The following is a 12,890-nucleotide window of genomic DNA, read 5'->3' as shown; positions in this document are numbered from 1 at the left end:
CCTTATGCTGGTATCACACTTGTCTTGATTACTGTAGCTATGTAGTAAGTTTTGAAATTGGGAATTGCAAGTCCTCCAGTTTTGTTCTTTTTAACGATTGTTTGGACTTTTCTGGGTCCCTTACATTTCCATATGAATGTTAGGATCAGCTTTTCAATTTGTGCACAGAAGCCAGCTGGAATTTTGATCAGGATTGCATTGAATTTATAGAACAATTTGGGGAATATTGTTATCTTAAGAATATTGTGTTCTGGTCCATGAACCTGGGATGTCTTTTCATTTATTTAGGTTGTTTAATTTTCTCTCATTTATTTATTTTTATCATTTTTTTTTTTTTTTTTTTTTTTTTTTTTGTAGAGACGAGGTTTTGCTGTTTCCTAGGCTGGTATCAAACTCCTGGCCTCAAGCAGTCCTCTCACCTTGGCCTCTCAAAGTGCTAGGATTATAGGTGTGAGCCACCATGCCTGGCCAGACCTATGTGTGGTATTTTTGTTGTTCTTTTAGAGACAGGATCTTGCTCTGTTGCCCAGGCTGGAGTAATGTGGCCCAATCATAGCTCACTGCAGCCTCAACCTCCTGGGCTCAGGGGATCCTCCTCCCTCAGCCTCCCAAGTAGGTAGGACTATGGGGGTATGCCACTGTGCCTGGCTAGTTAAAAAAATATATATTTTTGGGGGTAGAGGTAGGGTTTTACTATGTTGTCTAGGCTTATCTTGAGCTCCTGGGCTCAAGTGATCCTCCCACCTTGCCCTCCCAAAGTGCTGAAATTACAGGCATGAGCCACTGCGACTGGCCAGACCTATGTGTTTTAATTGTCCACAAGCTCAAACTTAAATCAGTGATGTGACATAGCTGCAAAAAAAGCTAGCACGGCCCTAGGCTATGTTAATAGATACATAGTGTCCACATATAGGTAGTTAATTCACATTTTGAATATTGTGATAACTTCTAGGCATCATATTTTTAAATTACTGGGTTGGTGTACAAAATATATCATATGAAAAATATTTGGAGAATATAGTGATGTTTGTCTCAGAAAAAGAAGACAGTATAGGAATGATAGCTCTCTTTGAATATTTTAAGGACTATTGTATTAAAAAGGAATTAAAGTCCACAGGATAGAATGAAGAACAATGGGTAGAAATTCTAGGAAGATGGATTGTGGCTTTATGTAAGTTGCCTTTTATCAGTGATAGTAATCGTATAATGGAATAGCTTTCCTGCAAGATTCTAAGTCTGTTTTCACTGGAAAACTGTAAGCAAAGATGTTAGTGTCCTAATAATTATACATTGCAGAAGGAATTCCTTCATTTGGTAGGAAATTTGACTACTGTGATCCTTAAGTCCCTTTTAACACCAAGATCCTATGATTTCAGAAGGTCTTGTAGCATTTCTTCAGTGTGGTGGATGTTGATATCTAAATGGCATCTTCTTTATATAGCTGTTAAAAGTGTTAGTTGTTATAATCAGTAATGAGAACCATATAATTCTTGACTTTGATAAGTGATGACATCTTCAGAAGTTGAAGTGAAGGCTAATTCCTTTTGCTGTAAGTTCATTTTTCATTTCTAAGACACTCTCACCATTAGAGTTTATGAGTTTTGTTGATATTTGCTTGGGAGAAGACATCTTTAAAATGGCGGTTAATAGCAGTGTTTGATAATGAGTTTTCTCTGTCCTAATAAAGCTCCTGAGAGGCCTTATCTTTTTCTAGGCACCTACCATTTAACCAGTTAGATAATTGCTTTATTATTTATTAAATTATTCAATAGACAAGGAATATCTTCTATGAACAGACTACTATGCTAGGTTTTGTGGAGTAATGCAAACAATCGCATATCCTATCCTCAAGGATTATAGTTTAGTTGGTGAGATAAAGGATGCATATACAAGATAGAAAAAATTGGGTACTATAATAGTTGTACAGATAAATGATCTACATGCAGTGTTCAGTGCTGTGTGTGAGTGGAGATATAATATATGGTCATTTTCCTTAAGAAAATTATAAGCTAGTTTGAGAGATAGGCCATGAGTACATGTTCTAAAACTGGAAAAAGGAAAATATTAAGTGCCAAATGAATGACTTAGGTTAGGTGGGACACAGACTTTGTCTAAAGTGGTCACATCACCTTCCTAACAATTGTTAACATTTTATTTTTCCTCAATCCCTATATCCACTTGCAAGGTGAAGGATACTTTTCTGTGTATGCATGTGCCAGATTATCCTTCTGTAATCTTTCGGAATTGTAAAAATAACTATAGATCTTGGTGTTTCTCCTAATTCCCCATTTCCCTTGGTTACTGGCAGTGCCTCTTTCTGCATTGTGCATCATCTGCAGATGCAAGGATCGTATATTTTGCTTCTGCTCCCTCCCCTATTTAAAGTGAGACCATTTGTAGAAGCTGACAAGGTCACACTGAGGAAGGGGCTATGAGCTTACCTATAAAGACTATGATGGAGGCTATCCTGGAGATACAAGCCAAGTAAAAGCCAGCTTTCTCTATTATATCAAGGACTTTGGTTCACCATCTTTCCTAGTAGTTAAAAAACTTGTAATGTAAAAAAAATTAATCTGCATTGTCAGCTTCTAGCATAGTACATAGCACGTAATAGATATTATGTAAATGTGTGTGGTACAAATGAATCTGCTCTCCCCCTATTATTCCTTTCTGATCTTTTCCCCCCCTCCATCCTATCAAAAGAGTGGCAAGTAGTATGTAAAATGTGAAAGATTGAAAAACACTGGTACAGGCAAGTGCTACAAGAGTGTAGAAAAGTGGGGAGATTATTGTGGACTGTGTTGTAGCGGAAGACACACAGGATTTAGAGCATGATTTGAACTTTGAAGGAAGAAACAGACTTAGGAAAGTGGGGAAGAGGGTACAGAATATTCCAGGCAGAGCAGAGCAAAGGTTTGCACATGAGCAAAGTCATATAAGGCAGTAATGTGCATGCCATGTTTAAGGAAGAGTGTGACCAGTTTATCTGAAGGAAAGTATTTTGCAAGGGCACGATAAGTGCTCAGTCTGGAGAAGTAAGTAGGGCCAGGTTGAGAAAGCCCAAATATACCTCTTTGAAAAAATACTTTTGGTATTTTCCTAGAGGTACTGGGGTAATTGAAAGTGTTTAGGAAGAGGTTTGGTGGCACCTAGTGAAGAGTAACCTGTAATCATATTTAGACTTGATTGAAAAGTAAACAGAATCAAGGCATAGTGTAACCATGAACTGGTGAAAGCCTGGACTATAGTAGTACCAATGAGAATGAGAAAGAAGGGACAGATATAGGAGACATATAAAGGAAGCAATCATTTATGCTCAGTGAGAAGGACTTGAACCATTGAATCTTTGGAGGCAGGAAAGGGAGGATAATAAAGCCTGTTCATTCCACAAACATTTACGTGTTGTTAGGAGGTGGGAGAGTATGGTCAAAAGTAGAGCAAACACTGCTAGGCATGGTGGCTCACACCTGTAATCCCAGCACTTTGGGAGGCCAAGGTGGGAGGATCATTTGAGGTCAGGAGTTCAAGACCAGCATGGGCAACATAGTTAGACCCTGTCTCTGTGAGAAAAGAAAAAAAAAATTAGGCAGGCATGGTGGCACATGGCTGTGGTCTCAGCTTCATGGGAGGCTGAAACAGGAGGATTACAGGTTGAGGCTGCAGTGAGCCATGATCACACTATGGCACTCCAGCCTGGGTGGTAGAGTGAATCCCTGTCTTTAAAATATCAAATTTAATTACATTAAAATTTCAAAAAGCAGAGCAAACAAAAAAGAAGGAATACCAGAGATGAAAGAGGACTAGAACAGTGTGGGTCATCCATGAGAAGAGAGCTTGGAGAAAAGGATGATCAACAGTGGCCAATGCGTCAGAGAAATAAAAGAAAATGAGGTTGGAATAAATGGCATTGAATCTGATGTTTAGGAAGATGATAGTGACCATAGAAAGCAGTTTCAGTAGTAAGGTGTCTTAGTTCATTTCGTATTGCTATAATGGCATACCTGAGGCTGGGTAATTTATAAAGAAAAGAGATTTATTCTTGCTCATGGTTCTACACGCTGTACAAGAAGCATATGTCAGCATCTGCTTCTGGCCAAGGACCTCAGTAAGCTTTCAGTCATGCCAAAAGTCTAAGGGGGAGCAGGCATGTCACATGACAAGAGAGGGAAGAAGAGATACAGGGGAGGGTGATACCAGACTCTTTCAAACAGTGCCATCTTAGAGGAACTACTAGAGCAAGAACTCACTGTTACTGTGGAGAGGGAGCCAAATCATTCATGAGAGATCTGACTCCATGACCTAAACACCTCCCACTGGGCCTTACCTCCAAAATTGGGGCATCACATTTCTTTCTTTTCTTTCTTCCTTCTTCTTCTTCTTCTTTTTTTTTTTTTTTTTTTTTTTTTTTTGGTATTTCTAGTAGAGATGAGGGTTTCCCCATGTTGGCCAGGCTGGTCTCGAACTCCTGGCCTCAAGTGATCTGCCTGCCTTGGCCTCCCAAAGTGCTGGGACTACAGGCATGAGCCACTGCCTAAATACTTAGTCTTTTCTGATGAAGTTGGTGGTGGTGTTAACAAATGTGATTTGATTTGATTTGATTTTTTTTGAGACCGAGTCTCACTCTGTTGCCTAGACTGGAGGGCAGTGGTGCCATCTCGGCTCACTGCAACCTCCACCTCCTGGGTTCAAGCGATTCTCCTGCCTCAGCCTCACAAGTAGCTAGCTGGGACTACAGGCAGCCGCCACCATGCTCAGCTAATTTTTGTATTTTTAGTACAGATGTTGTTTCACCATGTTGACCAGACATGGTCTCGAACTCCTGACCTCGGGTGATCCACCCGCCTCGGCCTCCCAGAGTGCTGGGACTACAGGCATGAGCCACCATGCCTGGCCAATAAATGTGTTTCTAAAAACTTTTAAAAATATTGAAATAAGCATAGATTTGCAGGAAGCTACAAAAATAGTAAAGAGAGATCTGTGTATCCTTCACCCAGTTTTTCCCCAGTGGTAATATCTTGCATACATATAGTGCAATATAAAACCAGGAAATAGACATTGATACAATCCACAGACCTTATTTAGATTTCACCAGTTTTATATGAACTCACTTGTGTGTGTTCGCGTATGTTTATATAGTTCTGTACAATTTCATCACGTGTAGGTGTAGATTCATACCACCACAATCAAAATACAGAACAATTTCATTACCATACAGATTCTTTACATAACCCCTTTATAGCGATACCCCTTTCCTGTCATCCAAAACCCAGGCAACCAAAACCTAGTCTCCATCTCTATAATTTTGTCATTTTAAGAACATTGTATAAATGTAATAATACACTGTGTAACCATTTCATATTGATTGTTCTCACTCAGCATTTTTTTTTTTTTTTTTTTTTTTTGCGATCCATCCTTGTTGTTTTATGTGTTAATAGTTTGTTCTTTTTATTTGTTTGTTTGTTTTTGAGACAGAATCTCGCTCTGTCGCCCAGGCTGGAGTGCAGTGGCGTGATCCTGGCTCACTGCAACTACTGCCTCCCGGGTTCAAGCGATTCTCCTGCCTTAGCCTCCCAAGTTGCTGAGATTACAGACATGTGCCACCACACCTGGCTAATTTTTTTGTATTTTTTAGTAGAGATGGGGTTTTGCCACGTTGGCCAGGCTGGTCTCAAACTCCTGGCCTCAAGTGATCTGTCCACCTCTGCCTACCAAAGTGCTGGATTACAGGCATGAGTCAACTCGCCCAGCCCTGTTCTCGTTTTATTGCTATGTAGAATTCTATGCTGTGGATGTACCAGTTTGTTTAGCCATTCACTATTGAAAGAATTTGGGTTGTTTCCAGTTTTTGGCTATTGTGAATAAGTTGGCATGAACATTTTCATACAGATTTTTGTGTGGACATAAAGGGTATATTTATTTATTTTTTTTTAGAAACTGCCAACTGTTTTCTAGAGTGGCCATGCCATTTTACATTCTGTGTTTTGTTTGTTTTGTTTTGTTTTGTTTTTGAGACAGAATCTCACTCTGTCACCCAGGCTGGAATGCAGTGGCATGATCTCAGCTCACTGCAACCTCCGCCTCCCAGGCTCAAGTGATTCTCCTGCCTCAGCCTCCCGAGTGGCTGAGACTACAGGTGTGTGCCACCATGCCTGGCTAATTTTTGTATTTTTAGTAGAAATGGGGCTTTGCCATGTTGGCCAGGCTGGTCTCAAACTGCTGACCTCAGGTTATCTGCCCACCTCGGCCTCCCAAAGTGCTGGGATTACAGGCGTGAGCCACTGCAACTGGCCACCATTTAGATTCTTACCAGTAATGTATGAGAGATCCCATTTCTTTGCATCCTTGCCAGCATTTGGTATTGTGACCAATTTTTTTATTGTAGCTATCCTAATAGATATATAGTGATATCTCAATGTGGTTTTAATTTGCATTTCTCTAATGGCTAATGATGTTGAACATCTTTTCATTTACTTATTTGCCATCTGTATCTCCCTTTAGGCAAAATATCTGTCATTTTTCTTGTCTATTTTCTATTTCGATTGATAGTTTACTGTTCAATTTACGGGATTATTTATATATTCTAGCTATGATTCCCTTGTCAGATAAATGTTCGTGAATATTGTCTCATTGTAGCTTGTCTTTTTGTCCTTTTTAATAGGGTCACATAATACAGTTTTGATAAAGTCCAATTTATTGATTTCTTTTTCTTTTATGGATCATGCTTTCAGTGTCATGTCTCAGAATGTTTCACCTAGCCCTAGGTCTCTTAAATTTCCATTTGAATTTTAAGATCAGCATGTTAATTTCGGCAAAAAAAAAAGCCAACTGGAATTTTAATGGAATTGGATTAAACTTATAGATCAACTTGGGGACTATTGCCATTTTAATATATTGTCTTTTTGTTTTGTTTTGTTTTTGAGACAATGTCTCACTCTATTGACCAGGCTGGAGTGCAGTGGTGCCATCTCGGCTAACTGCAACCTCTGCTTCCCAGGTTCAAGCGATTTTCCTGCCTCAGCCTCCTAAGTAGCTGGGATTACAGGCACGTGCCACCATGCCTAGCTACTTTTTGTATTTTTAGTAGAGACGGAGTTTTGCCATGTTGGCCAGGCTGGTCTCGAACTCCTGGCCTCAGGTGATCAGCCTACCTTGGCCTCCCAAAGTGCCTTGATTATAGGGGTGAGCCACTGGGCCCGGCCCTGATGGTAGTTTTGACTGCCCAAAATGTACACATTTTTAAATACTGACTTACAGTTTATGAAATGCTTTCACATCTGCGATCCCATTTGATCCTCATAAGATCAATCCTGTATTGTAGACATTACTGTCCCTATTTAATAGTTAAGAAAGTAGAGCCTTAAAGAGATTGTGACTTACCTAATAAGTTCACTGAGCCAAGAAGTGGAAAAGCTGGGAATGCAAAGCTCATATTCTTTTCACTACATCAGTATAGGCAGGACATCACTCCACACCTAATGAATCACAGTCTCCAAGTGGTGAGAGCTGGACATGTGATTTTCAGAAAGCTCCACTGGTGGGTCTGATGCTCACAAAAGGTTACTACAGCACTGTATTGTGCTGCCTCTTCTTTAAGACTTCTTTTACTTGAAATCTTTATCTTTGGGGCTTGAAATATTTATTTCTAGTCATAAGAAGATGAATAAATTTTCAAAACTAGCCTGAATTATTAGAGCTTTGATTTCTCTAAGATAAAAATCTGAGTAATGATAGACACTATATGAGTTGTTTGAACATTAAAGTCTCATATTGTTTTATATGTTATAAGAACAGACAGCAGCATCTATCCTCTGATATGGGGTTTCACTCAGCCTTCCTCTTTCATAGTAAGATTTTCTCCACCTTGAATAATGAATTAATCAGCAAGTATTCATAGAATATAGTGTAGAAAGGGATATTATTTTGTAATCTTTGTATAGAGATTTGGCTTATTGAGGCACTTGTGTTAGCAATTTATTTTCCCCTTTAATAATATCTAGTATTAAAGCCTTATAAGAGAGTATCTACTGAGCAAGATGTCAGGCTTACTATTCAGCAGTTAGAAGAGAAAACTAGAGAGAAGCTGGCGTCTTACGTGTTGTTTATATTTTCTTCTCTCTACTCAATTCTTTTATTTTTCAAAGCACAATAATATTTGACACCACATAAAGAAAAGAAGAAAATAGCAAGTGTAGTATTTTATTATTTCCTTGTACGTATCCACGGTTTTCTTAAAAAAAAAATGCTTTGTCAGCTTTTTTTTTTTTTTTTTTTTTTTGGTGACAGAGTCTTGCTCTGTCGCCCAGGCTGGAGTGCATTGGTGTGATCTCAGCTCACTGCAAACTCCGCCTCCCAAGTAGCTGGTATTGCAGGTGCCCACCACCACACCCAGCTAATTTGTGTGTGTGTGAGAGAGAGAGAGAGAGAGAGAGAGAGTGTGTGTGTGTGTGTGTGTTTTAAGTAGAGACAGGATTTCACCATGTTGGTCAAGCTGGTCTCAAACTGCTGACCTCAGGTGATCCACCCACCTTGGCCTCCCTAAGTGCTGGGATTATAGGCGTGAGCCACCATGCCTGGCCAACTAAGTTCTTAAATGGCTGAAACAAGCCTCTTCTACAAGTGCTAAAGTAATGTGTGATTGATGTTTTCATTCATTTGGGGGTGTTCAGTCATAGAATGGTAGAAATGAAAGGGACCCTACAGATAGTCTAGTACAGTCTCCTCACTTTATGAATGAGGAAACAATCTGTGAGAGCTTAAGGCTCAAAGTTACACATGATAAGTGGCAGAGTGGCTCTTTTGGCTTCATGATGAGATTGTACTAAGCTGCTTTTCTTTTTTCTTAAAAAACTTTTTTTAAAGAGATGGGGTTTTGCTCTGTCATCTGTGGCAGGAGTAGAGTGGTATCTTCTTAGCTTACTGTAGCTTCGAACTCCTGGACTTGAGCAATTTTCCCGCCTCAGCCTCTAAAGTAGCTGGGACTGTAGGTATGTGCCACCATGTCTGGCTAGTTGATAAGCTGCTTTTTGCAGTGGATATACATAGCAGTTCAGATTATGAGGTTATTGTGAGCTTGTTTTAAGACAAAGACTGCTGTTTAACTTAATTCCTCTAATGTAAAGGTGAATACAAGAGCTATTCAAGTTGCAGAAGCATCTAGTAGACCTGGCATTACGTCATAATATAATAACATAAGGTAGTACAACCAGTTTTTGCATTTCCAGAAAAAAAGTAAATGACTCCCAGTCATTCAGTATCAACTCTGTGTCACCAAAGATTACCACTTATTCTTCTGTATTTTGAGCAAGCTATTTGTTTAGCTCGAACAACTAGTATTGCTAAAAATATTAGAAAACAAAATAAGACTTTTAAACACTAGTTAAAATGCTAAAGTCGACTTAGAGACAAATAACCTTGTAATTTCATTTTAACCAGTTATTGACATTCTTTGTCTTTTTCAGGCAGTTGCTCAAGGGGATTTTCAAAGAGCATCTATGTGTGTACTGCAGTGTAAAGATATGTTGATGAGGCTCCCCCAGATGGTGAGTGAAATCTGCATTCTCCAAGAGTTTGAAAATATGCTATATCAAGTTCCAGGAAGAATCATTACTACTTCATGCAACCTTTTGGAAATTCTGTTTGAGATCAGTTCCACATAAGTAGCTGATCTTTGAAATATTTTGCTTCCTTTGTTCTTTACCAGAAAGGGCATTTGAAAAAGCTATATGGAATATTTCTTTTTTTTTTTTTTTTTTTTTTTTTTTTTTTTTTTTAAGATGGAGTCTCACTCTGTCGCCCAGGCTGGAGTTCACTGGTGCAATCCCGGCTCACTGCAACCTCCACCTCCCGGGTTCAAGTGATTCTTGTGCCTCAGCCTCCCAAGTAGCTGGGATTACAGGCCTGTGCCACCACACCTGGCTACCTTTTGTATTTTTAGTACAGACGGGGTTTCACCATGGTGGCCAGGCTGCTCTGGAACTCCTGGCCTCAAGTGATCCGCCCACCTCAGCCTCCCAAAGTGCTGGGATTACAGGCGTGAGCTACCACACCTGGCCAATATGGAATATTTCTTAAAATTTTCTTTGCTTTGTCTTTTATTGTCAAACCATCTTGATAACATTTGCTCCATATTTCATGCTATAAAAAAAGAAAGAAAAAAAATGAGTTTGTCTGCTGACAAGGTTGATAGCAGTTAATCATGTTACTGCCATAGTATTTTTCTATACTGGGATTTGGAGATGTGAGAGATTTGGTAGGATAAAGCATGCATCCTGGACTGGATCTCATGAAAATTCCTAAATACATAGTTTTTTGCTTTTTCATTTTATCTTCCTTTTCCATTCTTTCTCTCCTATTTCAGTGCCTATGCCTACTTCAGTCTTTATTATCACAGAGGGATTAATAATGGAGATATAATTTGGTATTAGGGAGAATGTTTCCAGTATTGCATACATCGTACCTATTTGTGAGATTGGTCTTATTTTTTCCCCAAATTGGGTGTCATAATGTAGAACTTAATTCAGTAAACATTTATATGTTGCCTGTTATGTGTCACATCAGACATTCTTCTAGGCTTTAAAAACTTTTAAAACAATTACATATTTATAGAAAAGTTATAAGAATAGTACAAAGAACTCCTGTATACCCTTTGCCTGGAAACGTCATTCAAATTTTCCAATAATGTTCTATATAGAAAATGGTTTCAATCTAGAATTATACATAGTCTTCAGGCTCCTTCAATCTGGAAATCTGGAATACCTCCTCATTTTTGCCTTGCTATTCATGATCTTGGCAGTTTTGAAGATTACAGATCAGTCATTTTGTAGCATGTGATTTAATATGGGTTTAGCCAAAGTTTCCTCATGATTAGAACAGGTTATGAATTTGAGGCCAGAAAATCACAGAAGAGATTCTATGTACTACTCATGGCTTCCTATTAGGTGGTATACAGGATTGACTTACACTATTATTGCTGGTGCTAGCTTTAATTGATTTGCTTTAATGCGACCCCCAGAGCAAATGCCAGAGAAAAGGCAAGTAGGCAAGGCAAAAAAAACTTTATTTACAAACCAATGTGAGGGAGGGGCGAGGTTCACCGGCCTCCGGCGATGGAGGCCGACGAAGTCGCTCCGGCGTTCTCGGGCTAGGTTCCTAGGTCCGCACAGGAGCAGGGGCCAAGGAAGTTCGCTCCGGCGTTCTCGGACGAGGTTCCTGGGTCCCGCGCAGGAGGAGGGGCCGAGGAAGTTCGCTCCGCGCGCCCGCCAAGAGCGGCTTTTATGTCCTGGGCCCGGGAGTGGGCGGGCAGTGGGCGGGACATAGGCGGGTCGGGGGCGGGTCGATAGGCGTGGCTAGGCAGGTTCCGGTTTCTCTCCGTCGGAGGTCGGGTTGCGCCTGCGCAGTCGACCCATGTCTTTCCCGGGCGCGGGAAAGTTGACAGTGAAGAACCCGGAACTGCGCCATCTTGCCTCCGTTTGTCCAAACGGTCCAACCTTTTATTGATAATAGTGATAAGGGGCGGCGTGGTCTGTCTGGCTACTTCCTGCTGTTAAGGGACGTCGTTAAGGTTGGGGTCTATGGTTGGTATTTGGATGTACGGATGAAGAAGCATCTGGTTGAAGGTGACGCGCATGATCTCTTGAACTTTGGCTTAGAGAAATTTGATTAAAACAGGAGCGAGACATAAGACAAAACAAAGGATTAGTATGGGAATTAGGAACGGGAGCATCTGCTGTATTACGGGCAGCAGCCATACCGGTGGTCCGGGGGTGAAGGGGGTATTGTAGGTTTTTAATTCTGCTTTAATCCTGTTTAGGGTTTGGATGTTAGTGTCCACTAGGCCTGACTCGTTTACGTAATAGCAGCATTCTTCTCCTAAGAAGAGACATGTTCCTCCTTTTTCGGCAGTAAGTAAATCTAATGCTCGCCTATTTTGTGCTGCTACCTGGGCCGCTGAGGTAATTTGACGCTGCAGAGAGGCCAGGCTTTCAGCTGAAGCCTCTATGGCCTCTCGGATTTGAGCTGCTACTGTACCAAGTGGGCAAGTGCCCCAGTTCCAAGCCCTGACACCACTAAGGAGGCGGCCAGGGAGACTCCGATGACTAGGGGAAGGCTGCTGTGTATGTGGATAGGAGGACAGTATAGGGGCCTTTCCACCTAGGCTGAAGATCTTTGGCTTGGATATCTTTTAAGTATACTTGGTCTCCTGGGCTGAGAGAGAGATGTGGGCTATAGGTGTCTGTTGGAGAGGGGTGTGCTAGTTCTGCATGTTGTCGCAGGAGTTGTCTCAAGAGGGTGAGGTATGGGAGATAAGTTGCCAGAGGGGAAGAAAGGGTGGGTAGCTGCTGGAGGGTGAGGGGCCAGCCGTAAACTAATTCAAATGGACTGAGGCCTGTTGGACTCCGTGGGGCTGCTCGCAGCCGGGTTAGGGCCAGGGGAAGGAGAGTTACCCACGATTGTTGAGTCCCGAGGGAGAGTTTGGTGAGTTGCTGCTTAATGAGCCCGTTGGCCTTCTCTACTTTACCAGAAGACTGAGGTCTATAAGGGATGTGGAGTTTCCAGGTGATGTGTAGGAGGGCTGCCACCTGTTGGACTACCTTGGAGATGAATGCTGGGCCATTGTCAGACTGAAGAGTGAGTGGGAGGCCAAACCTAGGAATAATGTGTTCAGTGAGTATGGAGGCAACTATATTGGCGGTTTCTCCTGTAGTAGGATAGGCTTCTATCCATCCTGAAAAAGTATCAACGAGGGTTAAGAGATATTTGAATTTTTTATGCCTTGGCATGTGGGTAAAGTCAATCTGCCAATCTTTGCCTGGTTGGTGCCCTCTGAGTTGATGGCTCGGATGGGGGTTGCGCAATGCGCCTTGAGGGTTTGACTTGAGACATGTGGAACA

General features: G+C 41.0%; 1 protein-coding gene across 1 annotated transcript in view; it reads left to right on the top strand.

Annotated features, from left to right (window-relative positions):
• TEX11 (testis expressed 11) overlaps nucleotides 1-12,890 on the top strand; it is a 323,051-nt gene that overhangs the window by 30,372 nt on the left and 279,789 nt on the right. Inside the window, exon 6 of the mRNA XM_030933980.1 lies at nucleotides 9,459-9,539. Coding sequence (XP_030789840.1) covers nucleotides 9,459-9,539 — 81 coding nt within the window. The remainder of the gene's footprint in view (nucleotides 1-9,458; nucleotides 9,540-12,890) is intronic.

The sequence above is a fragment of the Rhinopithecus roxellana genome, chromosome 7 (assembly GCF_007565055.1).
Source record: "Rhinopithecus roxellana isolate Shanxi Qingling chromosome 7, ASM756505v1, whole genome shotgun sequence".
In the NCBI taxonomy this organism is placed as follows: Eukaryota; Metazoa; Chordata; class Mammalia; order Primates; family Cercopithecidae; genus Rhinopithecus; species Rhinopithecus roxellana.
The sequence above is the reverse complement of the archived record's forward strand: the minus strand, read 5'-3'. Positions and strand labels throughout refer to the sequence as shown.